The 27,981-nt window shown below is 49.4% G+C and overlaps 1 protein-coding gene across 3 annotated transcripts; it reads right to left on the reverse strand.

Moving 5' to 3' along the window:
• Nucleotides 1-2,431: 2,431 nt before the first annotated feature.
• LOC149342403 (solute carrier family 22 member 7-like) lies at nucleotides 2,432-26,021 on the reverse strand. 3 transcript variants are annotated; one of them, XM_089544685.1, is made up of 9 exons: nucleotides 25,925-26,021; nucleotides 18,712-18,815; nucleotides 16,616-16,770; nucleotides 16,043-16,211; nucleotides 14,780-14,909; nucleotides 14,316-14,425; nucleotides 13,479-13,693; nucleotides 12,584-12,765; nucleotides 2,432-4,071 (listed from the first exon to the last, which is right to left on the reverse strand). In XM_089544685.1, exons 2-9 carry the CDS (start codon nucleotides 18,747-18,749, stop codon nucleotides 3,727-3,729), a joined length of 1,344 nt encoding a protein of 447 aa, XP_089400811.1. In that variant the 5' UTR covers nucleotides 18,750-18,815; nucleotides 25,925-26,021; the 3' UTR covers nucleotides 2,432-3,726. The 3 variants fall into 3 exon arrangements, with proteins under 3 accessions (XP_089400811.1, XP_089400812.1, XP_089400813.1); XM_089544686.1 differs by having other exon boundaries at nucleotides 16,616-16,775; nucleotides 25,925-25,945; XM_089544687.1 differs by lacking the exon at nucleotides 25,925-26,021 and adding an exon at nucleotides 19,694-20,065.
• Between the last annotated feature and the right edge of the window lie 1,960 nt (nucleotides 26,022-27,981).

Raw genomic sequence — 27,981 nt, forward strand, 5'->3', positions numbered from 1 at the left:
CTTTCTCGACATGTTGTTTAAGCGCGTGCTGTTTCTTCGGGAGCTATTTTGTCGCCGCGTTGTGCCTTACTTATGCCGTTTTGTAGTTGGCTGTTTTCGTCGATTCCTGTTTTTTTCCGTGGCTCTCGGTTAAATTCCCATTACATCTTGCTGGAGAAAAGATTCGTCAGACGTTTACTCCCGTGGTAATGCGAATTTTAGCGAAATGTTGATGCCCGTGATAGCCTGCACGTGCAGCCGTGTTGGATGTACGCTGCGTTTATGCCGATAAACTCGCATTAGCATCACGGGTCTGTAAATGCCTTCTATTGAGAGTGCTGTAGTAGCCGGGTGCAGGGTGTGTGAGGGCCGGTATCTACTTTCCTCTGCATAGCGTTCTCAGAATCTTCTTGTGTCCAGTGTATCTGAATGCGTTTATTTATTTGCCTATTGAGACCCTCCATTCCATTCGAAATTCCTGCAACTTTAAAATATTTGGTAAGGGCTTAACGCTGACTCCAACGCCGCCATGCCTACGCCGCACAGTTTTCACCTTCATGGCACTCCTAATCCAATCGCATTAAAAGTCTTCCTTTCCTTATTCTCTAATTTAGACGAAAGCTTATTTGCGAATTGTGCTGTGCTGGTTTCGTAACTCTAGTAGAATGAATTAGACCTTCGCAGTTTCCAGAGATTACTTTCATAAAGGGTATACGGCACCTTTCATAACGGCGGATACAACTACATAACTAAGCGGACGCATGAAAATAGAGTCGAAGCATGCACCCCGAGTTCGTGTTTGCCGCGCCGTGCAAAATTTCAAAGACGGCTATATGCACCTCGAAGAGGGGGACCTGTTCCCCCTTCCCCCACCAGCAACGATACGCCGAAGTGTAGATAAAATTATGTGCACCTTACCGGAGAACAGCCTCCTAGCCAGTTGCGTTGACGCTTCTAACTCACGTTTTGGAACATGCGGGAGCTAACAGAAAGACCAAAATTCAATTCTTTGGCACAGCCGATATGAGTCGCGAATGGCTATGTCAGAAGGCAGGGCAATGAGCGGCTATACGAATAACATGAACATTATATCCCCGATTTCATGTTTTGTGCAAGAGCCTCTTTGTGTAGTTGATCTCGCACAGGCTCAGCGTTTCCGGCAAGACCTCTACAGAAACGCCCAGCTGTTCCTGATGGGTGCTGCAGAACACATGCTGTCGAACTTCAACGATTTTATACCTACCGCGAATAGTCCCGCTATGCGTTTGCCCAGCAGTCGCGTTGGGGAAGGACCTTGGAGAGTAACAGAACTCACTCGTTAACAAAAAAAAAAGCGCTTAGCTGAAGCGCTGGCGAATGCGTAGAGCACGTGTCGTGAACGCGTGAAGCCAGAAACGCTTTTCAGCTGAGCGTAACAAATGCACGGGTAAGAAGGTAACACGTAGGAAAAAATCGCCTGGCTTAGCTTATGGTTAAGCCTAGGATGCGAAGCATAGTTTTGCGGTCTGGCGATACTGTGCCCGGCAGTGCTCAAATATTTCAATTCGGCCTTTTCGGGCGAGTGTCCACACTGTGGGGAAGTGTTTGCGGACACGTATCACATGGTGTGGGCATGCCCTGCCAATCCTGCTTTCCCACCCCACCCCCACCCCACCCGAGAGGACTGGGAGGCTACCCTGCTCGGCTGCTCAACTCTCCAGGACCAACGAGCCCTTGTGACAAGAGCCCGGGCCGCCGCGGAGGCCACAGGGGTCCCGGACTAGGGATCCCTCCTAGTGATTGTGAGGGCCGGGCCCTTCAGGCACGGTCCAAGCAATACCTCTGTATATAGTATAAATAAATGTTTTACACCACCACCACCCTGGCCGACATCTCGCTGCTCAACTGACTCAACGAGTGTGTCGCCTTTTGCGTGACGTCAGTATCTCCTAGCGGTAGGAGCGGGAGTTAGGCCGCCGGCGGAGGCTGCGCGTCCACAAGCGAGCGCACGAGGCCCCAGCTTTCACAGCTGTTGTGACGTCATATCACGTGGTGCGCCGATGAAGGTCAAGTGGTAGCTACGCGGCCGTGCGCGGCGCAGCAAGGAAGAGCTCGGTTGTGTGAGTAATATGCCTCGCATAAAAACGAAAATCGTTGCACCTTGGCGCTAAACGCACGTACTAGGATGGTTTGATGAGCCTGGTATGAACGCAACTTTAACAAATTGTTTTCAGGGGAAAATTTTGTTTCTTGGCATAGAGATCATTGAGAGATGTGCACTAGATGCACCGAGTGTCTATTTTTTTTTCATTACGACAGAACAGTAGGCATTGTTATTGCCAGCGAAAAACGAAATACCTGCTGATAGCGGCGACGGCATTTTCATTAAACTCGGACTTCTCTAATGGTTAACAAACAGTACAGCGGCACAGGCCAAAGAGAGCGAAGAGAAGAAAGCGACACAATACAGCGCTGAACTAACAAGTGGCGTTTATTTATACGGGTAAGTAGACGCAAGCGAAAGAAAAGTGGAGAACAAAACCACAGTGAACATAGTGAAACCTCACACACCGGTCTCTGCCGGATTGAGCAATTTTTTTATTTTTTTTTTACAATCAGATCGATAGTCTAGTCGCTTATGGTTACCCACTTCACGTCCTCTCGTCCGTGGCAGCGGGGTTGCTAAAATATGGAAAAGCAGCCCAACAATCACTCCCCACCCTGAATGTCGACTAAAAAGCAAGTGGCAGCTATACCGTACGTATACACAAAATCTCTCAAAATTTGAAAACTGTCGGAAAGGCAGACGGGGTCAGAGTTGCCGTTGGTGGTTACTTTGCGCCAAATTGGCTATACTTTGCGCCCCAGTCTGGCGATGAAAATTTCAGGTTGGCTACCTGGCAACTTTCTGGCTACTTTAAACTTTTATTTTGGCGGGAAACACATACCGGCGCACGGGCATCCCACACGGGCAACATCTTTCTGTGCGCATTCATCATCGCATGACAACTGGAGCTGATATTTCGCATCGCCAGTTGCGTAGTCACCATTCAGTTTCACATCTTAAGCAGTACAAGTGTCACAATGAAAAAAGGACTGCGTCTGTTTGTCTGTAGCCTCGCTGAGTGAAGCCTCCACCCTTCAGAGGCACCAGCCACATTCCCAACCCACCATTTTAGGTACGGAGCAGCCCACCCACTCTACGCCACCCTCTATACACATCCCCCCACCTCCACTGTCCAAAAGCGCCGCCTACTCCCTCGAGAAAAATTCTGTGGCCTGTGTGAAGCCTGGCTTAGAGCTAAAGCGTTCATTGGAGTAAACACAAGAAAGTGATCACCGACGCCAAACCCAACTACTTCCACAGAACTGTCGCATCGATTGTCTCTTAACGTCTCGTAACTCTTTTCCTGTCCCCGACGGCAGATCAGTGAGATGCACTGAAGAAAAAATCAAACATGGAAGAATTCATGTTAGGGCGCGCTGTAAGCAGCACTCTGTACAAAACGCATGATTGTACTACTGCAAACGAGATCAAGTGGTCAAACCCACATATGGAATCAGATGGCATCAATCAGCAGGTCCTCAACAAACTCTTTAGAAGTCAGTCAAGCTGACCGATTCTCCACATAAAGCATACGCGCGGCGTAAATCATATATGTATTCACAAACTCGGTTTCAGCAAAGGTAAACCACCGTTCCGGCAGCTTGATTAAACGTTTCCTAAGCCGTGTAATTTGAAATAGTAGACTAGCGTATGCATGGCAACTAACACGACGAATCTGTCTGGCGCTGTTTCAGCAAGCTCTGGGGGCCTTCGGGCGACACACCCAGGGGCACACTCTCCTCCGCCTCGTTTTCGGTTCGCGCCGCGCTCCCCACAACTCCGGTGCTTGAGCGTCCGTTGCGATGACCGCCTCGTCTCTTGAAGAGGAGGCACTCGGCGGATACGGGGCAGAAGCAGAGGCCCCGGTCTCTCGCCAGCCCCTCGCAGTCCTCCAGGGTCTGCGGCAGTGCCAGATGCACCGTGTCCGGAAGGAAGAAGGCGAACACCGACGCCGCCAGAGCCATGGCGCCCATCACCGTCACCGGCAGGAACCGGTCTCGTTCGGCCTGCGTCCAAGGTTGGATACAGGGCGGGGAAGGGATGAAGATTCCGACCCCCGCGGAGCAAGGACAAAAGGGGTTTGAAGAATCTGAAAGTGTGGTAACTGCCTCACTTGGGTGGGCGGACACCTGAACCGTGCAGTGAGACATGTCGCGAAGGGGCGAAAAGAGGGGACAGAGCAAACACCAAGCACTGTACGTAATGGTCAGCGTGGTTAGATTAGTTGGACTCTGTGCAGCGTGAATGAACACTCAGCTGTGGATATTGCAATGTTTTTTTTTTTTTGGTGGTCGAAATTTCCGGAGCCCTCCACTACGGCATCTCTCATAGCCTTAGTCGCTTTGGGACGTTAAACCCCATAAACCAACCAACCGATATTGCAATGCTTCGTTTGGTTTGGTTTATTGGGGTTTAACGTCCCAAAGCAACTCAGGCTATGCGAGACGCCGTAGTGAAGGGCTCCGGAAATTTCGACCACCTGGGGTTCTTTAACGTGCAATGACATCGCACAGTACACGGGCCTCTAGAATTTCGCCTCCATCGAAATTCAGTCGCCGCGGCCTGGATCGAACCCGCGTCTTTCGGGCCAGCAGCCGAGCACCATAACGACTGAGCCACCGCGGCGGGGTGATATTGCAATGTGAAAATATTCTCACAGTCATAGTGACACTCTGAATATACAGCCTGATTTCAGTCAATGTTGTTGCAGTCATGCAGGAGGCGCTGGCTACTTTGCTTTGCGTCAGAAGTTATACCTTGACATGCAATTTATGTGACAGTTTGGCATATGGATTATGGGGGTTTAACGTCCCAAAGCGACTTAAGCTATGAAGGACGCCATAGTGAAGGGCTCCGGAAATTTTGACCGCCTGGGGTTCTTTAACGTGCACTGACATCGTACAGTACACGGGCCTCTAGAATTTCGCCTCCATCAAAATTCGACCGCCGCGGCCGGGGTTGAACCCACGTCTCTCAGGTCAACAGCCGAACGCCATAACCACTGATCCACCGCGGCGAGCTTGTGTGACAGTCATAATTATAAAGTGCCCGAAAGTCGTATGATAAAGCACAATGGGTTTTACACAACTTCCACCGCGCGCGCCACAGCGAGGAAGATGACCGGTTGCACGCTGCCATACGGAAACCCTTTTTCCAGTTGGAGAAGCGTTTGGATGCATCCAGAAGGTTCAATGGTGCTCTATCCACTGTTTACACGATGTTATCATTTTTTTTCGAACGTTAAAGCACGATGTCACTGAAATTTGCTTTTACAACAATACTCTGGTCTATATTTTACCCATTCAATAACGGGACTGCAAGCGCACAGACACCAAAATATGATTATGCTACAGAACATAAGGTGTCAGCAGACGTATTCCTTCCAGATCCGACAGTGCTGAAATGAGGAATGCGGTAACCTGGAAATAATTTACCGTGCCTCCAGGGCAGGTGAGCCGCGTGCACACGTAGTAGCGAGTCTTCGTAACAAAACGAACGCAACGTCGTTGTCAGACCGAAAACATCTCATTCAAGAACTTCATAGCGCAGCAAACGTGGTGTTTCTTGCCCGCGCTAGGAACACAGAACATCTCATCAAACATCGAGACAAAAACTCGAACAAACTTTGCATAAAGTACACCCGCATTACAAAATTTTCTGGATGCAAATTGCTGATAAAATTTTTATGGCTTTCTTGGGCGACTCCTGGAATTGGTATCTGCAGCTGGTGGATATGTGCGCGAACGGCAGAGTGCATCCTTGAAGTTGGAAAAATTAGCCGCGGCTGAGAAAATTCAACGTTTTCCGAAGATGAAACGCTGTAAACTTTTGGCCGCTGGTTTCAACTGACTTGGCTGTCCTCTGAGATGGCAGGTCCTTGCATAAGCGTGCTTAGTACGCATGCATTACGCTCGTGTATGGTCGGAGCCGGCCACAAGCACACGAGGTATTGTTAAAAGACGAAAACAGTGTGCGTAGCTTGGCCGATATCTGAGAACAGGCCACCCGTAAAAAGCTAAGGTTATAGCTTGAGGGAGTCTGTGGTCTTATACAAATTGTGATGGCAATAAGCAGCATATTTTTTGCCTCTATACAATAAAGCGTACGGTGCCTTCAGCCTGTTCCTCGCAGGAATATATTCTAAGATCGATCGTGCAATGCAGCTTGGTTGCTTTTGTAGAGGACCTGCCTTTGTGCATGTGCATAAGCTGCCTTCTTTCATTAAAATAAGCTACGCCAGCTGATCACTAAGAACCTCTGAGCGAAGTCAACCTGGCTGCAAATGCAAGAAACGGAAGGAGGAGAAAATAGCGCAAAATGTTGCCGGTGTTGACTGCGGGATGTTGACGGCCTAAAAGCTATGGTGCATTTTAAGAAAGAAAACGCTATGTGTAGCTACTTTCCTGATTCAACCGTTCGTACACACCTGAACGCGATCTCTGTATGTTGTGTAGATGCGAAAGAAAGTACACGATTTCACTACAATTAGGTTTGGTTTGGTTTATTGGGGTCTAACGTCCCAAAGCAACTCAGGCTATGAGGGACGCCGTAGTGAAGGGCTCCGGAAATTTCGACCACCTGAGGTTCTTTACCGTGCACTGAAATCGCACAGTACACGGGCCTCGAGAAATTCGCCTTCATTGAAATTCAGCCGCCGCGACCGGGATAGAACCCGTGTCTTTCGTGTCAGCAGCCGAGCGCCGTAACCACTGAGCCACCGCGGCGGGGCGATTTCACTACAATTATCTGACACATATAGGACTTGAGCACTCCCAGGCATGGTTGAGCCGCCGAGTATGTTCATTATGCTGGCTGATACGGATGTGCGATCATGGAAGACAGTTGGGCTAGTTGGTGTGAATTCGTTAGTGACTGCGACATTGCAACTAGCGTGGAAAGCACAAGGACAGCGACAAAAGGAACCGACGGGACAGTACGCTAGTGCTGTCCCGTCGGTTCCTTTTGTCGCTGTCCTTGGGCTTTCCACGCTAGTTGCAATGTCGCAGTCATACGGATGTACTTGCTGCTACGGCAATGTCGTCATAAGTGAAGGTTTGTCCTGTCGTAGGAAGCTATCGGGTACTCAACTTTCCTCCATCGAATTTAAGCAAACATGAAAAAAAAGCAAGTAATAGTTGTAATAAAGAGAGTTGGGGTTTGCTGCCCCAGCGGCTAGCGCCGACGAAGGAGACGAAGACGAAGCTAACGAAGCTCGGGAGCGCGCTTGCGAACGCTGGCCTGCTGAACAGCACCGCTTGAACAAAGACCGGCCGTTCACACTAATTGTGCGAGTCGTCTCATTACACTTGGTGGAGGTGCTGCTTGCTCTTCTCCTGGAGCTACGCCACGATGCCCAGGCTATCAGGCTCTACCACGACAACCGAAACTTCGGCCCAACCTGTCCCCACCGCTGTCATCTGTTCCGGTGCCGTCCGTCAGCGCGACCCTGCGATTTTCAGCGGCACTGACGACACCGATGTAGAAGATTGGCTGGCCTCCTACGAACGCGTGAGTGCTTACAACAAGTGGGATGACGTCGTAAAGCTCACGAATGTCATCTTCTACTTGACCGATGTCGCCAATTTGTGGTTCCGCAACCACGAAGCGGATTTTACTACCTGGGCGGCTCTAAAAACCAGCCTGACTGACGTCTTCGGCCGCCCCACTGTCCGAAAACTTCGTGCTGAACAACGGTTGCGCAGTCGTGCCCAGCAGAACGGCGAGAACTTCACGAGCTATATCGAGGACGTCGTTGATTTGTGTAAGCGGCTCAATCCATCTATGAGCGAAGCAGACAAAATCCGACACATTCTGAAAGGACGATGCGTTTCAAATGTTATTGTCCAAAGATCCCCAAACCGTTTCCGACGTGGTGTCTTTGTGTCAGAGTTACGACGAGCTTCGCAAACAGCGACATGTCACCCGCCGTACCAATTGCTCGGACGACACCATTTCGAGCTTGGCAGCAGGCAGTCCTGCCCACGATCAGCCGGCACTTCTTCAGCACATCAAGCAGTTTGTGCGGGAGGAAGTCGCTCGTCAATTATCGCTCGTTACCTGCCAATCCACCCCAACGCCATCGCTGTCGCCATCTATTCAGCGTGTCATCCAGGAGCAGGTAGCTGAGGTCCTGCCGCCCACTAATCCACCCCCTCTGGTCACTGCACCGCTGACCTATGCAGAAGCACTCGCCCGGCCACGACCTCAGCCAGTTGTGCCTGCTTATTCGCCACCTGTCACCATGTACCCTCAGCGGCAGCTCGCCCCTGCACTGCCACTCACTCACCATCCTCTGCCTCGAACCGGTCCCCGCCCTATGAATCCGTGGCGTACCCAAGATAACCGCCCGATATGCTATGCTTGCGGTCTCGCTGGTCACGTGGCCCGCTGGTGCCGCACGCGCGGATCCGGTTCTCACGACTACGGGCGCCCGCCGACGTACGACGTTCCGTTGCCTTCCGTACCTGTCTCTTCTGCTCTGCCTCCTCAGAATCCCTCCCCGTCCAGCTCCGACTCCTACAACCGCAGCCATCGGTCGCCGTCTCCTCGACGCCGTTCGCTCTCTCCTATGCGCCGCCGGTCACCACCCCTCCAAGCGGAAAACTAGGCGCCGCAGTTCCGGAGGCAAGAACTGCGCCGTCGACGACCGTCTCAAGACCTATCACCGCTCCTACGAATGTTATTGAAGTGATCGTTGAAGGTGTTACTGTTGACGCGCTCATTGACACTGGTGCTGCCGTGTCCATCATTAGTCGCAACTTGTGCCGCAGACTAAAAAAAGTGATGACGCCGCTTTCGGACCTTTCGCTTCGCACCGCCAGCGCTGACCCCATTCGCCCTCTGGCAGCGTGCACTGCCCGCCTTGTCATCCATGGCCTCTCCTACACCATTGAGTTCTTCGTTCTCACCCGCTCCTCTCATGACATCATCCTCGGGTGGGACTTTCTGTCCGCGCATCACGCCATCATTGACTGTGCACATGCTGAAATTAATTTGTCGCCGCTGTGTGATGCTCTTCTGGACACCTCCCCTGTTACCGCCGCGCCTATTCTCGCCGCTGACGACGTCGACGTGCCAGCTTTCTCATCTGTTCTCGTGCCGCTGACTTGTGCTGCCCTCTCTGACGCTACTGTCCTTTATTCACCCTCTCCTCTTTGTGCGCACCGAAAATCTGTCATGCTCCCTCATGCCGTGCTCACACTTTCTGGTGGAGGTGGTGCCCTGTACGTCGCGAACCCGTTGCCTTTCCCCACCACTTTACTTCGGGGAGAATCGCTTGGCACAGTTGATGTCATCGATCTCGACGACGCTTCTCCTGTCCTGCCGCCCATGACATCAACGCCCTCACTCCTCCCGCTGACATCGCCGACCCGTCCTCCTCGGATATGTTTTCCCATTCTGTCGATGCCGCTCTACCACCTCACCACCGCGCCCAGCTCATCGCTTTACTGCAGCGCTTCCGCGCATCCTTCGACTCCCCTCAAGCACCGTTGGGTCGTGCAGCAGCGGTTCGCCACCATATCGACACTGGCACCCATGGACCCTTGCGCCAACGCCCCTACCGCGTCTCCTCCACCGAGCGCCGCATCATTGATGAACAGGTGAACGACATGCTACACCGCGGCGTGATCCAGCCCTCTCACAGCCCGTGGGCTTCTCCGGTCGTGCTCGTGAAGAAAAAGGACGGCTCCATTAGATTCTGCGTAGACTACCGCCGGCTAAACAAAATTACTCGGAAGGACGTCTACCCCCTGCCTCGTATAGATGACGCGCTGGATTGCCTGCAGGGAGCAGAGTACTTTTCTTCGTTGGATCTGCGCTCTGGGTACTGGCAGGTGCCGATGGCCGAAGTCGATCGCCCGAAAACAGCTTTCATCACACCTGATGGGCTGTATGAATTTAATGTGATGCCCTTCGGTCTCTGCAACGCGCCTGCCACATTTGAGCGTATGATGGACAACATCCTCCGTGGGCTTAAATGGCAGACCTGCCTCTGCTACTTGGACGATGTTGTCATCTTCTCCCAGAATTTTCCTTCCCATCTTCTTCGCCTCGAGAGTGTTCTTCGCTGCCTCAGTGACGCTGGACTGCAGCTAAACTTGAAAAAGTGTCGCTTCGGCGCCCGACAGCTGACTATCCTAGGCCACGTCGTGTCCAAGGATGGTGTACTCCCGGACCCTGCCAAGCTCCGCGCAGTTGCTGGTTTCCCGAAGCCCACATCCCTGAAAGAACTCAGAAGCTTTCTTGGCCTTTGCTCCTACTTTCGCCGGTTCATCAAGAATTTTGCTGCCGTTATCGCCCCGCTGACGCAACTTCTCGCTGGTAGCAACGACTTGTCGGCTTGGTCCCCTGCATGCGACGAAGCTTTTGCAACGCTGCGCCAGCTCCTCACCTCTCCTCCGATCTTGCGCCATTTCGACCCTTCCGCGCCTACAGAACTGCACACAGACGCCAGCGGCATTGGTCTCGGTGCCGTTCTAGCTCAGCGGAAACCCGGTTTCAATGAGTACGTTGTTGCTTACGCCAGCCGTGCGCTCACAAAAGCGGAGACTAATTATTCCGTCACAGAAAAAGAATGTTTGGCGATTATTTGGGCGATCACAAAATTTCATCCTTACTTATATGGGCGCCCTTTCGATGTCATTACCGATCACCATGCCCTTTGTTGGCTGTCGTCACTCAAAGATCCATCTGGCCACCTCGCTCGTTGGGCTCTGCGTTTACAAGATTACGACATTCGGGTCATTTATCGTTCCGGCCGTAAACACTCCGACGCCGACGCTCTCTCGCGCTCCCCTGTGACCTCTGAGCCTGACCCACCATCTATTTCCGGCCTCACACCTTCTCTTGACTCTATTGATATGGCTTCTGAGCAGCGCAAGGATCCTTGGATTACTTCTCTTCTGGATTTCCTAGCCAACCGCTCAGCGCACCTCCCTTCTCGAGCGCTCCGTCGTCAAGCCCATCACTTTGTCGTGCGTGACCAGCTGCTGTACCGTCGGAACTACCTCCCCGATGGTCGCAAATGGCTGCTCGTGATTCCTAGGCATCTCCGCTCCGCCATTTGTGCCAGTTATCATGATGACCCGCAATGCGGTCATGCCGGTCTGCTAAAAACTTTTACCCGCCTACGCCTTCGGTATTATTGGCGGGGCATGTACCGTTTTGTCCGCCAGTACATACGCTCTTGCCTGGAATGTCAGCGTCGCAAGAACCCACCACCGCACTCGCCTGCTCCTCTGCAACCTTTACTGTGTCCCGTCCGGCCATTTGACCGTGTTGGAATTGACCTTTATGGCCCTCTTCCCTTCACTGCCGCCGGCCACCGCTGGATCATCGTCGCCATTGATCATCTCACGCGCTATGCGGAAACTGCACCGTTACCAGCTGCGACCGCCTCTGAGGTAGCCGGTTTCATACTTCAGAACATCATTCTTCGTCACGGTGCTCCTAAGGAATTGCTCAGCGATCGGGGTCGCGTCTTCTTGTCCGGCGTCGTGGAAGCCCTCCTTCGGGAATGTCATATCGTTCACCGCACGACGTCTTCGTACCATCCGCAGACCAACGGCATGACCGAGCGCTTTAACCGGACCCTCGGCGATATGATGGCCAAGTACATTTCTGCCGATCACTCAGACTGGGACCGAGTTCTCCCTTTCGTTACCTACGCTTACAATTCTGCAACGCAAGCCACTACTGGTTTTCCCCGTATTTTCTTCTCTATGGTCGCGAGCCTTCCTCCATCATGGACACCATACTCCCTTACTGCCCCGATTCGTCCGAATTGACCACCGTCTCTCAAGCCGCTGCGTACGCCGAAGAATGCCGTCAACTGGCCCGTTCCTTTACTTCTCACGACCAGCACCGTCAGAAAAGCGCCCGCGCCGCTTCCCCCGGTCTGCCGCCGTCTTATGCTCCTCAGTCCTTGGTTTGGCTTTGGGTGCCCTCCTCCAGCTCGGGGCAGTCTACAAAACTGCTGAGCAAATACCAAGGCCCCTATCGCGTTGTTCAGCAGACATCCCCAGTTAACTACCTGATCGAGCCCCTCACGCCTTCGTCTGACAATCGCCGCCGCGGCCGTGAAATTGTGCACCAAGACCGCCTGAAGCCCTACTACGACCCAGCCATCGTCTCGAGCCCTTAGGCAGCCAGGATGGCGCCTTTCCACCCCGGGGGTATTGTAATAAAGAGAGTTGGGGTTTGCTGCCCCAGCGGCTAGCGCCGACGAAGGAGACGAAGACGAAGCTAACGAAGCTCGGGAGCACGCTTGCGAACGCTGGCCTGCTGAACAGCACCGCTTGAACAAAGACCGGCCGTTCACACTAATTGTGCGAGTCGTCTCATTACATAGTCAATTTTTATTCCAAATTTTTGAATATACGAATCAAAGCTGATTCAGCAAGATTTGGCAGCTGTCACGTTCTCAGCGAAACCTGCCACCCACAACACCGATGTGCTGCTTGCTATTGTTTTGCGAAGGCTAAATATATACCCAGCTGAAGAAACAATTGCACTCACCAATGCCGCCACGTGCATGCCAACGAGACCACCGAGGTCACCCAAAAGGCGCTGAAGCTGCACAGCTCGTCCGCGAACGACAGTGGGGAAAAGTTCGGAGGCCAGCTGGTAGGTGACCGTGTATCCACCCGCAAACATCGAGATGCTCAAAGCTGCCATTACCAAAGTCCATGAATTTGAGCCTGAGGGGGAAAAAAGGGAGCGAATAGGGACTGCAAAAGCCAGGGAGATTGACCAGAAGTTCTGTAGGAAGCAACACGATAAAGCATTGAAATAAGCACAGAAGAAACTTCAAACGCCAACGCCGAACACTGAGATAATGGGCGTTCTAATGCTGACGCATTAGAAATCGTTGTACATCCCGAACAAATTCTCCTTTAAAATTGCGAACTCGGCTTCTTTCGTTCAGAATTTCTTCAAAGAAAATTTCAGGATACATCTTCGCCACACAAGTGATCATTATGGTTTAGCAGTTGTTCCATGTGAGCGCTCCCAATGTTCTCCAGCAAGAAGACACCTCTCAGATGTCTAATGAACAAAATCTGGGTGTACTGAAAAAAGTCTTTCTTTCGCGACACCCAGCGCTTTAGAAACCTTGGTTTCTTATCAAGCTAAACACCAAAGTGGACCCAGTCCGAAAACGTGAACGTAGTACGTAGCTCCTGCCGCCACGATTTCAGCCACACGTCTAGCAGTGCACTGAGAATACAAAGAGTTTTGTCTATGTATTGCTTCCTCCATGCCCGGCGTGTTCTCGTCTTGGCGGCAGCGGTTAATTTGTGTATTTCAAGCAAACGGTATATAATCAGCTGCAGAGGCGTGCATATACCGTGTGAGTTGACATAAGCTCTGTACTGATAGAGATGGCACAGGCAAGTATGAGAACTGTCCTCACTAGAACGCGCTAGGCCCATGGCGATGCAGCTGCCGCCTCCAACAAGAAGGAAAGCCACGTTCGGCCAGCGACGACCGAGGACGTCAACGGAGACGATGCAGATGACGTATACCGGCAGCTCGAAGGCCATGGCAACCGAGTAAGTCGTATAAATGTTGAGGCCCAGCCGACCCAGCTCGAGCGTGCAGCAGTTGTAGCAGAGGCTGATGAAGAACCTGAAGCGGGAAGAGACAATAAGCTGCTGCCTTCAGACTTGTACCACTCGGTACGTGTGCTGAAAAGATTTCTGAGTGCGATGTAACCAATAAATAGTCAGCAACACAAAAAGGGACATTTCTTGCGTCTCAGCTCTTTCTGAGCGAAGCTGTAACCCCCCCCCCCCTTACTCCTCTATCCTTCTTAGTGCGTGAAGTGAGGCAGCTTACTCGAAAAGTATAAAGGAAGATCAGATATACACTTTCAGCCTTGCAACGATACGGTGCTACGAGGTCCAACGTTTCAGTAACTGTAACACCAAAACTGAGCTGGGTCATTAATAGGTCCTGGAGAGGGACATAGCAGAGGAAGGGGCTCACCATTTGATGAGCTTGAGTCCAGACTCTACGGTAAACCTGCACAAGTTTACGGTGCCCTAGGGCGCCCGTGAGACGCCTGCGCTGACCCCGTGCTTCGTGTCTCATCCGGCTTTACCTGGTGTCAGCGCCATTAGGCTTTGTTTCCATCTCTCGCGACTAACCATGCTTCAGCTATACATCCTGTCTGTGTAGTCGGCTTTGACAATCGCGACGCTAGGGTACGCCTGCAGCAAAAGGACTGAGTTTGGTTGGAGATGTATACCAAGCAGCGTAGATCAGTAGCGTCATCCTGAGGAGCCGGGGTAGCTTCAGCATGGCTTTAGTGCTCTCGCAGAAGCTCAGAACCCTCGGGCTCGACTCCTTGGCCTTGCCCTATGAACGTGAACGTTTGACAAGTGGCGTGAGCGTGAATTTCGAGTTTGTAAGGCAGAATTCGGTTTCAAGATGCCGTCAAATGAGTGCACTGAATGAAAAATAGGGCGAAATAAATGTTTAGTTCCCCACATATTAGCTTAAAAAGCACTCGGTACTATAATGAAAACGGCAACTTATAAAAATCACTCTACGGCCGAGCAAAAACCAACAAAAATGTAATGGTTCGATGAATCAATCGAACACTCTGTTTGTAAAATTGGCAATCTTTAGTCGGTTCTATGGCTCCGGTGAAAAGTGTCTATGTCCACTCATTTGCTCCTAAGGTATGGCGTACGCGCTTGGCATACTCACAAGCAAAAGTTCCGAGACTTCTTCGCCAGTAACGCTTCTGCCGTTCCTGGAAGCTAGACGTTGCAGGTGATGGACCGCCTCGGAAGTGCGACCGACTGAGAGAAGCCAACTGGAGGACTCGGGGATCCATCTGCAAATCAGTATGCAGATCTCCAGCGTTACTCGATCACGATGGTGGAACACAATATTTGGAATTAAAAAACAACAGAACACAATCGCGCTTGCGAGACCTTCCACAGTGGACGGTTAAGTTACACAAATCATCACTGTTTGGTAAATAATTTTCGTATTCCTTTAGTCGCCCATTCAGACACCATCCGGTCTGACCGATACAGACCATCCCACAGAACAAGCGCAATGTATACGTGGCTCCCACCTGACTTCCTTGACTTCTTGACTTCCACCTGATTTTTAGACCAGGTGAAAAAGTGAAAATCGAAGCGAAAAATGAAATTAAGCGCTCGCAAATCCTTGAGTTTACGCCCAGAGGTAGGAAATAAGTATGAAGTAGGTAGGAACAAAGGAAAATGGGTAAAGCATCCTTCATATTCTGTTGCTGCAGAGTTGTAGTCGTGTATACGCTGACCTTGTCCTGTGGTATGGGGTATATAGATCAGATCTGACGGTGTCTGGATTTGCGCGTAAAAGGGTACGTAATTTTTTTCATAAAAGGTGACTTTTTATTCATGTTCCTTCCACTGCCACAGATGTTGCAAGCGCGTTTGAGCTCCGTCGTTCTCCGTAACAAGTGCTGTGAGCAGCCATCTTGATCGAGTGATGCGGGAGATAGTAGCAGAATTTCCTGTATAACATTCAGTTCACATTGATTATTCACATTCGAATCACACCAGTGAATAATGTCTGTGTGATCTCTCCTAAAGCCTTTTGGAAAAGGAATATTTATTTTGGATCGTCAGCAGAGATTACGCTTTAACGTTTTCTCACCAAAACCATGCATGCGTAGCGTGACAAAGCTGAGTCCAGCTTCTGGAATTTTTTTCCCTTTGCCTCATTCTTGTTTAATATATTGTAGCCTTCTAACTGAAAACTTTAGTTGCGAGTCGCTCTTGGTCCTGTTGCCTTTCGTGCTTGTCTCCGTGTCCATGTAGCGTTATTGTTTCTCCCACATGAAAAGAGCTGAGTTTGAAGGTTAAGGCTGGTCTAAAAGATGGCTATAGTTGGCGATCAACAAGAGAGACATTTGCCCTGCAGTGAGCTTACTCTGGCTACTGATTATGATAGTAAGAATGAGAGTGTACTCACGCTACGCAGAGCAACAGGAAAGTGTCGGCAATCGCGGCCGCGTACAGGAAGGCTCTCCAGTTCTGCGTCAGATAGCCGTACCACGGCGCCGCACACCCCACCACACATCCCGTGGTGGCCCACAGGAAGGCAATCAGCGTCCTCCTCTGGGACACCGTGTACTCGATGACTGCATAGCGTACACGCGAATGGCCCGGTGCATAAACGCTGTGGGGAAGCTCTTACAAGCAGAGCCTAACACTGAAAAAAATGTTCTCGGACGACCAAGCCACACGAAGAGATTCTGAACCAATGCCGTTTGGCTCTCGCGGCGTCTATCGTACCATAGCGGGAACAGTAGGCTAAGCTCAGGGAAAGACTGTCCAAACCAAGCTGTCTCCCTCCTTCCGATCTTTCGCTCTCCTTCGACACAAAGGAGTACAACTTGTGGCTGTATCGCCCCCCCCCCCCCCCTTTTCTTCCTCACCCCATGAGAGTGCGCCTCCCCCCTCCTCCTACCCATAAACACATCGCCCCGTTGGATAAAGGTGTCATTCCGCGAGTTGACAGGCGCTCCAGTTTGAAACCACTCACCCAACACAAAAACTGCGCTGTTCACAGTCAAAGCACCCATCCCCGTGAAAAATCGAAGTAGAGAGAATCCAACGAGGTCACTGAAGTAAGTTCCAGCCAGATTTGCACTCGATCCGATCACAGTCAGTATCATGATTGTCTTCTTCCGTCCAATTCTGCACTGGATGAAAGGAACGACAGTTTATGGACTCTAGTTCGCTTACGAAAATACTCTCGTCAAGATGCGCCAAATTTCTGATGGCGAACGTATTAGAAGTCTCTGATGATCGCTCATTATTGGTTCTCGCTAATATGCGACATGTAATAACGTCTCATTTCATTAAACCAGCAGTTGGCTTGTAAGGCGCGCAACAGTGCCAGGGAGGCTACTGCAGAGAAAAAGTGGTTTCAAACGTTATAAAGCTAACATGTCGAATAAGAACAAATCTCCTGAAAAAAGACTACGAAAACCAGGTAAAAGAAGGATCTACGGGCATGATTAAATAAATAGGGTACTGCAGCAGGACAACGCCGTACGTGGAAAGGTACGTAGCGGTATACATCATGCATATCGGCACAATGTATGTCTTCGCTCCCCCCCCCCTCCCCAATCACCGTCAGTGTGTTTACTGAAGCATGAAGTGAACGAGGGCAACTTAATATCTATGTCGCTTAGCAATTCCTAGGGACATGCCTGCGTCTGCTCGATATAAACTTACTTTCTTAACGCAAGTTTTTAAAGAGGCTCTTACCGACGTTCTAAACACGAATACGCCTATACGGGAGTAAAAAGGGAGTAAGCTGTCCTCTGGCGCACTCCCATCCAAGTCCCGGAATAGATTCTGGTCATTATACCGGGTGTCCCAGCAAAATGTAACCAAACTTTTAGAAAAGGCGAAGTGTTCTAGTCCAGTGAAACCAACTCAGGGTTGTTCATAGTCGCGTGGCCTAGTCTTGAGTATTTTTTTCGCTCTTCAAAGTTCATTAATGAGTTAAGTTTAATTAGCTAACTTTTTAATTATTGACTTCAGGAAGAAAGTGTCAGTGCAAAAGTTTTAGATCACCTCTAAAAACCGCTAGTAGTGCTGTTTCCGTCAAGTTACAATTTACGTAGCTTCATTTATTGGCCTTAAAAGAAAGTTGTCACGTGACCAGCTGTCTGCCCCAATGTGCACCCAAAGTCTCATCGAGGAGAGGACTTCAGAAAAAATGGATTCGATTCTTTAAGGCGCGTCTTGGGACGTTCAAGTGGCACAGTTGTCATGTGGAAGCTTTTTCTTATTGTGCGGGTTATGGTTAAAGGCCGGTAAAAAAAAAAACTACTTTACGTAAATATCACTTTGCTGCAAATGTCTCAGTAAGCTGTTTCTCAAAGCGATCTACAACTTTTCCATCGACACTTTGTTCCTCAAGTCAATAATTAAAGATAGTTAATTAACTTTAACTAATTAGTCAACCTTGAAGAACGAAAAAAATACTGCAGACTAGGTCACGCGACTCTAAATTACCCGCATTTGATTTCAGACGGCTAGGACACCTCGTGTTTTTTAAAAGCTTGGTTACATTTAGCTGGGACACCTGGTATATACTGAATGTCTCCACTTGCAACGGAGGCACATTCCCAATGCGAAGCATAGTAAGTGGATGAAGTTAGCAGTGAGAGGGGGCGTTTAAACACAGCACCGAAGGCCTTTAAGCTAGCAAGCAGAGATGGTTGAAACATCGGTTAAAATCTTTGTAACTTCTAGAACCTCGTGTGTTTTTAAGAATGAATCTGTTCCCGAATTGCCAACTGTATGTGCTCCGTATTTTAAGCGATGGAAATGTACCCCTGGACTTGGTCCTGGAGGGCAGTTTACACCGTTTTTATCCCTATATAGGTTAATTCGTGTTTAGAGTGTATACTACACATCTCGGTCACTAGTTTGTGTGCGACATTTCGCGCTGCACTAAATTCCGTCATTTGACAAGTACGCGTCAGCTGTAGCCCTGAAATTTGTTTCCCGTTCGCGAACAAGACCGTGGAAGCACTGAAGCCTCTACAGCCGCTTTTGTGGACCGGCCTTTGTTTTTACCGAATTAGTGTGAAAGGTCCGTTTGACACCTTAGAAACATACCTGTCAGACAGGATTCCGCAGACCAGGTACCCAGCCATAGAACCGAGCCAGAAAGTAGTGTGAACCGTGTACAACTTCCAACTGTCGCCGCAAACCCATTGGTTCTGTTCAGAGGGGGAAAACCTACATTATATACGAGCTCATGAGCTGCCAATGCAGCTCGTGCTGATTCAGAAGTGTCATAAATTCGCATGGCGTGGGTGCAACCTAGGAGACGTAATTGCTTTGAGTTATCGAAAAAGCATTATGTGAAAAGTATGCACAAAGGTGTGTTTCGAAACATTTTTTTTTGTATAACGGTGATGACGAATACATTTGTATCGCGGTGTTAGTACACGAGTCGTATACAGCTGCACAAGCTGCAGCACTTCGTAGCACCATACTTCCACTTGTAAAACTTCGGGATTTCCTAACTGCCTCAGCTTCTTATGGCTATCTTAGTTTCTTATTCCCAGCGTTTAGAAGAATCCGAGGAACACCTTTTTTTTTCAGGGAAATGAACTCGCATTTTAGCCAAACACGCACTGTGTCCATGAAAATTTTCTGCGGCCCAGTATACGTTTGTAGTAAAAAAAAAAATAAGCTGCCTGAAAACGTGGACTATCTCGGACAGTTTACGTAGTCTGCACTGGTGACTGCAAAAGTACCGCATAAAATTACTGCATTTTAGCAAAATTTCCTCGTAAAGAGTACATTTCAGGGTACAGCAAATCTCTTCATGAAGCATGTTAACGTTTTGCATTTACTTGCATTCGTGAAATGAGTAAGCTGCATCCTCATTTCATTTTAGTGAACTGTCGCCTACATTTCATTTGAGAGCGTGATGTTCGTTCAAGTGACATTTTGCTCCCCTCCATCTCAACGCGGCCCACGTACCATCATCACCATTATGCGTCAGGGAACAGCACCGGGCACGAGCTGGGCGAAGGGAAAGCTCCTTTCTGGAGGACTTTCTGCAAGTTATAGCGCCTGCCTCACCCACCTCCATTGTAACCGTGGGGAAAAACTCGCTGAGGTCGTAATTCCATCCAGAAGGGCAGGCTTCTAGTTCATGCTGCAAGCTTGTTTCGTTGTGGTGGTCACCCTCTTCGGAAGATATCCCGACGCCCTGACACTTCCCTCTGGGCAAGGCGCTCAGCTCTTTCGTTGAAGGGAGGCTGTCGTTGAGGAAGCACCACTGGCTGAACGGCGTCACCAAGATCAGAAAATGGCCGAAAGAGTAGAGAGTTGTGTGGAGGCCACTGAGTATCAATGTCAGCACCATGAGTGTCCTTTGGTACCGGCCAAACCCGCCAGTTTTAATCAGAACTTGCTCGAACTCCATCCCTCAAGTGTTGCGACACCTTCCCACCTCAGCAACTTCATTTGTCCGTGCTATCCAGGTTAGCACCGTGGGTGCATGGTTTCTGAAAACAAGAAAACCGAGCGTTTGTTTGGTAAACATAATTTTCGCCTCTAAGTTATGAACCGCTGCCATTCGCCTTAACAAAAATCACCCCTGCCACAGGTGGATAGCTTTGGACAGTGACAACAAGCAATGCGTTATCATCGCGGCCTCCGGTACATGTCTTTTGACAGTGGCAACAAGCAATGTGTTGAAGGGTGTAATTGCAACCCAAAAACATCTTCTCCTTAATAACATAAAAGCAATATTATTTTTATTTCCTTCCTCTCCATTTATTTCTTCATAATGTCGCGTGTAGTCTCATAATGCATGCCTTTTACCACTGACCACTCACTCACCAGAGAACCCGTTTAACGCCGCTTATCCTCCGCCAAGAACCTCGATCGTAAAAATCCTCAGATAACTCTTTTTTTAACAACATCGATAAAGTCTCTCAGAAAAATATCGACCACACAGTATCTATCTTCTCTGCTATCGATTCACTACTTGAGAACTTTCTGGCGAAACAAGCGTTATTTGTCGTTAAAATGTGACATAGTTCCCAACCAACCCTGTTTCCTGGCGAACAAATCATTAAGTATAACTGTCATGTATGTTGCAAAAATTACGTTTTTTGCATACCAAGGCAGCATTTTAGCAGATTATTCGGCCTAAAAATGCTGTTAATCGCCAATAATTACTAATGAAGCTCAGATATTGTGGATTACATGATGTAACACAATTTTTTTTCCCGACACCAAGAAAGCGCACATATCGAAGCAGTTCTGATTTCTTACCAGAACGATACCAGAGTCCTTGTGATACGAAGTGCCGCAAAAATACGTACTGGGACTTGTTTTATTTTCTTCACGCAAGTTATTTCCCTAAAATTTATGTACGATGGTGACCGAATTCAATTGCTGACAGCACCTGCGTACTCTTTCCTGGCATAGGTAATTATACAGAGAAAAAGAGGCATACAAAAACTAGACCGTGCACGTAAATGGTTTAGTGCCAATAATTTAATTGCCATGAAGTGTCACTAAAACAAACTGTAAAATGTTCTACCACTTCCGGCAATAAATGTATAGGAAAATTCAAGAATGGGGACCAACCAAACCGCCCAAATTGGATCACAGCGCCAATTCCGCGTTCAGAGTTTTGTATTACTGTTTTTATTTCGTTCGATGACTGCGGTAAAAATTAATGATTTTTCGGCTGCAGTCCTTTTATAAACATTTTGAAGACAATTAATCGAATGAACGATTTATTAGCTCCATTCTTATGTATTTCTGAGTAATACAAGGTGGTGTTGTCGATACCTTTTTATTTCGACTTTTTGACGCATCTCTTGTCACTTGCGACTGCTATTTATCTATGTATACTTACTGAATATCCCGAACTGCAGAAAACCCTTAATTACGCATTTTCCTGTTTTCGTAGCAAAATAAAATGCAATGCAATAACTTAAACTACCATCCGTTCTCAACCCTATAACCGCGGACGCTTTTCAGCAGCGGAATCCTTGGGCGCCTCCCACGCCTCCGTACATTCAGCGCTAAGCTCCTGCTGTGTATGCCGCAGTGAAATTAGGGAACTAAACACAGAAACCAACCGTACCGCGTCCCACCGCCGCACCACCACTGCAGCGTCCCCACGTCACGTGACAGCTATGATGAGACCGCCCATACCGCGGGATGTTGTGGCGCATGTATGCTGTGACGTGTCACTCACCCGCATACCGGGGTCTTCAACATTCACACAGGGCAAAACGCTCGACTAGAACGCGTTCTGTTCGCGTTTCTGGCTGAACGCGCGATATCTAGTGAAAGCATTTGGTTACAAATGGTCTGGATGTAATCATGTGCAGTTCTAGCTCTTGATATTTCATCGTCATTTTTTGTCTTCCTGTAAGTAGCGGCATTGAGAGCTGCGCAACACACAGTTAGGTCGTTCAAGTTAGGTCGTTTTAGATATGTGTTTCGCCCTCTTTAGTGTCTCGGAGGACAGAAAGAGATAACATGCGGTACATTTCAGGCACAATCTGACGTACACACGCATCCTTTGCTGTGTACTACATGCAGTGGCTGCAGATTCCCGCAGCTCCGGTTTTGCGAGCTATTTTTGTAAACATCTGTTATCAAGCTTCATGAAGAGCTTTCGTTCTGAAAATAAGAATTTTCGCGTACCGACCGCATGAAAACAAGGCACACGCGGCTATAGCCTTACTGTGTCATGCCGGTCTGCACGAGTGCAACGCCAGACATGGTCCGTGATGCCATGATAGCGAGGAACCGTTTGGAGAAATTATTTTTCTTCATCCATGGCTTGAAGCCGTAGCACGAGCGCTCGCGCTTCTCGATCGGCTTGCCACCACACTACAAAACAAACACCGTGCCCAAAACTGGCCACTGGAAGTTCGTATACACCGCCGTTTGGCACACCGCTAATAGAAGGTCAAGCAGTTAGCAAAACTACGCATACGCTGTGCCTCTTTTTTGCTACGCCGCCGTTCACTGCTCCCTTCCAGCTCATAAATACAACTACGACGTCGCTGCTAAGCCGCCCAGACAAGACTATCTCCAGACCAAAAAAAAAAAAAAAAGCCACGTGACTTCTTTCTCACATTTTTCCCAGGTTATTGTATGGGTTGTCGGGGTGCATTGTGTGTATTTATAAATGTATTAGTAGGGCTTCTCCGGTATTTCCTTTGCTTGGCAGCACGGAGGTGGCACGCTCTGATGAGTGGGACACGAAGCTCTAGTAAACGCGAACAGTGCGTGGCGCCCTCTCTGACCACCTTTGAAAACCACCTTTGTCGTTCGCATAAAATGCGCCAATTTCGCCCGTACAAGGGGCGAACTGATAGGATTCTCCTGGGGCTAAATCACAAATCATCCCAGACCTTGCCATCTGAGAAGCGCTGATCCGAAGCCACGACCCGGATCAGCAAAGACTCATCATTCGTCAGGCGGAGACAGCTTTCCACAAGACTCTCTCCGCGGTCTCCGGTGCTGACAGCCGGCTGGGAGGCGACCCCTCCTAATTGCTGCGCCCCGACCGTGAGGCCCCACGATGACGGAAATGAAGTTCATTCATTCATTCACAGTGGCGAGGGTCACGCCTTGCATCCGATATCTAAGGAATCTGTACATACAAATACTAAGAAAAACTTACCTAACAGAGGTACATTTAATAACGGTATCGCCAAGTCCTCATCCTTCTAGTTAAAGTTAAGGGAAGCAAGTGGTTACGATAGACCTGTACATTATACCCTTTCAGAACACCAACGTCGCTTTTTATGCCCACAAAGATTACTTTATCACTACAGGAGCAGCGCAAAGACGTGGACGTGAAAAACTCCTTGCCTGTGTCCATGGGCGTCCGGAGGGGGGGGCAAGGGGGGGGCGGCTGCACCCCCCTGGAAAATCACTCACTCGAACCGTGAGTGATGGCCGCACGCCAGGGGCGGTGGTGCGCTCAGCCAAAGGGTAAAAGCAGCCCCGCTTCCACGCTTTGGGTCACATCTGCGAAATGCCGCATCCGGGCACGCGTCTTTACGCCGTTTTCAAACCACACCATCGTTAGCTCTGTTGTAGGGCGACCTGTTGCAGACATACAGCGGCACCGGCGAGCATGTGTTTCGAGCCGCCTTGAGATGGGTGTCTGTTTCTTTGATCTCTAGACAGATAGCAACACGGAGGCAGACAGTGCACAGGGCATCTTGTTTTCGCCTTCGTTACGCCGGCCACCGATGAATTCTTCAGGAGGGAAGGACAAATCAGCCGTGTCCACCCCGCTTTGTCGGGCTGCTCAGGGGCAAGCGGGCGATGAGTGGGCGCCGCCGCTCGCTGTCTCCTCCGATCCACGGGAGAGCGCAGTTCGGTAGAAGCGCCGCTTTCAGAATCTTCGGCAAAGGGGATTAGCTGCTTTTGTTCACGGCGACGCAGTCTCTAGAGGCGCCCCCACACCAGCGTTCCTTGCGTCTTCTCCGAAAACCAGCGCCTTTGGTCAACGCAGCCCGATGGCGCCTGCCTGGCTCGCCTGTCACCTCTGGCTGGGTCTCAAATCATAACAGCGCCCATGTACTGTGCGATGTCAGTGCATGGGAAAGAGACCCAGGAGGTCGACATTATACGGAACTCTGTACTACTCCGTCCCTCATAGCCTGAGTCGTTTTGGGGGCTCTGAACACCATAAGAACACACAAAACAAATTTTCCGACCGGAGTGGCGAGTATCCCTTCCCCTCGGAAGTCGCGCGGAAGTAATCCCTTGCACGTGTGCGCGCCGCTGTGTTTGTGCTTCGATGTTTTTAGTGGCCGGTTGTCAACGAAGCTGAAAACAACCAAGACAGCGGACGAGAAAACGACGAGCGGCGAGCAGTGTGTGTGCGGTTGCTCGACTGTGCGGATGCGCGAGCAAGATGGAGCGAGGTGTATGAAGCTGCGAGCGCGCATTTATCTTGTAAATAAGTTTTCGTTGTATATATAGTCATCTTTTGTTTTCAACGTACGCGTTCAACCGTTTTTCCAATCAATGTGTATGATGAGTGCGCACCGAGAGCGTGTAATGAAGCACAGTAATGAATTTATCACCCGCGTAATCACGCAATTCGCCCAGAAAAATCCGAGGCGCCTAGAGTTGCTGTTCAAGGAAGACTGACTGAGTGACTGTAGTTGCGTGTTTGTGACCATATTGTGCTGTGTGCTGGTCATCAATCCGGGTGAGTCTTGAACCCGTATGCAGCAAGACTGAGCACTCTTCTCCACGAAGTGGCAGTATCTTTTTGCATTTTTATTAATTTTGATTGTTTCTTCGTTGATAAACTCCAATGTATCTCTCCTAGCCACGCTTTAATTTGCTGTTTGTAATTTTTTTTTCATGTGTGTATTTAACTTATTTTTTATTTATATATAAATAAATAAATTTAGTCCGCAAATAGTGCCTTTTTGCTACGAACATACCCCCCCCCCTCCGGCGCCAAAAACCAATGGGGCCCCCCCCTGCAAAAAATTCTGCCGACGCCCTTGCCTGTGTCCTCTTTTTCCCGTCCACGTCTTTGCGCCGTTCCGATAATGTTGAGCCAACTCGCCCAATATTTTACTTTGTCCGCATTCGATCTTTACTTAATCGCTGAGAAAATAGAAAAAATAAGTCCCCTATTCTTGTCCCCATTTACACCCTACGGAGAAAGGAAGCATGATGCCATTTTGTGACATTCCAATTCCCGTTCGCCATGTGTTGAGAGCGTGTTGCGCTAAAAGAATATAACCTATAACGATAAGGACGCGACGAATTTCCTCTGGTTAACCCGGGTATCTCCATATCGGCAGCTCGATATCCTATAAATGTTACGCTTTTAATACCGTGAGAACTTGGACAAAAACTTCGACCCCCATGGGTGACCCCCATCGGAGCAATGCGAAAGGAAAACGTCCTCACACTATATCGACGTCAGTGGCTGTTGAGACGTCCATGTACTGTATCGACGTCCATACTCATTTTGACGTCTAAGTGTATTTTTCGCGTTTTTTTCCCGTTTCATTAACTCATTATACCTCATCAACCAAATTTTCCCCACGGTAGCATTTCATCACACGCTACTTGTCACAATCACACCTTCTCACATTTATCTTTAGAGAACGACGTAATCGTGCGGACAAAATTCGCGGACACTTTTTGCTGACGCGACAGAGCCATATAATGATCTCGCATTAATTAACTTATAATAATCAGAATGATGGAATCAGTATATCGTTAAAACCCCTGAAAGTAGACCTGAGCAGGATATGGAAGGTTGAGCGCAGGCAGTGCTCTGGGGACTCACCTAAGTGCACGCCTTCGCGTTTCCAACCACTCGCCAGTTAGTGCCCGTGGAGAGGAGCCGTGCCTGCGGCAACAGCCGCTGCAGGAAGGGTGCGTGTTAAACAAGATCAGCGCGCAGCTAGGCCGACGCCATAAGTAAATAAAACCTAAAAGACGCGAGCGAAGTGGAGCAAGCGGTGTTATCTATTTAGGGCCTCCGCCCCTGCCCACGATGAGACGGCGTGGCCTGCCCCATGCTGTATAGAGCAGTTGAATCTTCAAAACAAGCAGCTGGAAGCACGAACCATGCTTTCCATGCTGGACGTAAATAAGGCTACTGTAGACATATTCACACAAGACTGCATTGCTGTCAGTGCGGTCAGGTTTAGTCACGGGAGCCTTAAGCACGGTGAGTAGCGCGCAAGAAAACACTGGAAAGCTTCCTCGTTTCTTTTTTTTTTCTTGCCTTAATTAGTCATTCCTGAAGCGCAGCCATTCGTATGTCGCTTGTTTCACTTGTGAAAGTTCATTTCTCTGAACAGCCAAGTTTACGCGTGTAGCTGAACTATTTTTTTCTCATATTTTGTTTCTCCTGCTCAAGTCATGAGTTCATAAAAGCTACCTGTAGCTCGGCAGCCTTTTATCTGAATACGCTGCAATGGCGCAACGACTTCACTCGGCAGGCACTGCTCCCGTTCACTCTAAACAGAAAGGAGTAAAAAGGAAGTAGAGTTGTCCTCCAGCGCACACCCTTTCATAAACAGGTGTGCCCCAGAGGACAGCTCACGCCCTTTTTACTCCCATTTAGGTGTACTCGTGTTTAGAGTGCTTGATACTGTACGCTGCATGTTGGCTGCATGGTATGGAGAAGACCAGAGACTGGTTTTTCTGGTCGCGACCTGGGAGTCCTCGTACCCCTCCTGGCGCATTGGTGCATCGGTTAAGCAAAGCGCCGCTGCCTTGCAATGGCAGGTGCTCACAGCGGTGGACCTTGTGCACTCTACAGACTGTTGCGCAAATCAAAGAAAATCGAAGAAAAATTCTCTCGGCTTAACCGCGCGTTTGTTCAGGCTCAAATTTCGCACAGAGGTTGCATTTAGTGGTCAGTTTTGTTTTATACTACATTTAGGTGGGGTACTTGCCTGATTCGGGCAGAATTATTTGGAAATCCCCATCGTCTGTGGCGACGGAGACCCAAAATCGAAAGACATCGCAGCAATGGTACGCGTGGCGCCATCTCGCAGCCATCGGAGAAACGAGGTCTCCACTTAGCACAGCTGGGTTTCGCCGGTGGGTGCGAGATGGCGCTACGGGCACCATTGCTGCGATGTCTTTCAGTTTTGGATCGTCGTCGCCACAGACGATGGGGATTTCCAAATAATTCTGCCCGAATCAGGCAAGTACCCCACCTAAATGTAGTATAAAACAAAACTGACCACCAAATGCAACCTGTGTGCGAAATTTGAGCTCAAACAAACGCGCGGTTAAGCCGAGAGAATTTTTTTTTCGATTTTCTCTGATTTACGCAACGCGCGATATGTTGCTCTTCCCGAGAGACCAACCATTAATTTTACTGCCACCTGACACGGTGGTACGGTGGGCAGTTTGCTCACTATCCGGTGGGCAGGGTTGTGATGGCGCCGCAAGGTCACGTGACCCAGGTGGCCCACCTGACTCCTAGGTTGCACTCCCTGGGGACCAGCTGCCTGGGTCTTGCTCGTGATTTTTGCGCTCATAACGCGGACAACGCCTACGCCGGATTTTCTGGGTAACTGGGCCTTTAATACTTTCGCGTTAAAAATCCTGCTGCGCGCCTGTTGTCGAAGATATAAATGCGTATGTTGAGCGTATCATCGGCTTTTTGAAGCTTCTCGAAGGTGAAGAAAAACATTTACAGATGAAGGCTGCGGGTTGTCGCAAGCACCGGAAAGCAGAAATGTATGAAATAAGAAGCAGCGGCCGCATATTTATTTTTTGTTTCTCGGCTCAACAGGAAGATTTGCCACAATTTAGGCGGCTTTCAGTAAAGGGCAATTTTCATCTTTTTGTGTCTCGATTTTATGTATACAAGACAATTAA

The sequence above is a fragment of the Amblyomma mixtum genome, chromosome 5 (assembly GCF_055824585.1).
Source record: "Amblyomma mixtum isolate Tamu chromosome 5, ASM5582458v1, whole genome shotgun sequence".
Lineage (NCBI taxonomy): Eukaryota > Metazoa > Arthropoda > Arachnida > Ixodida > Ixodidae > Amblyomma > Amblyomma mixtum.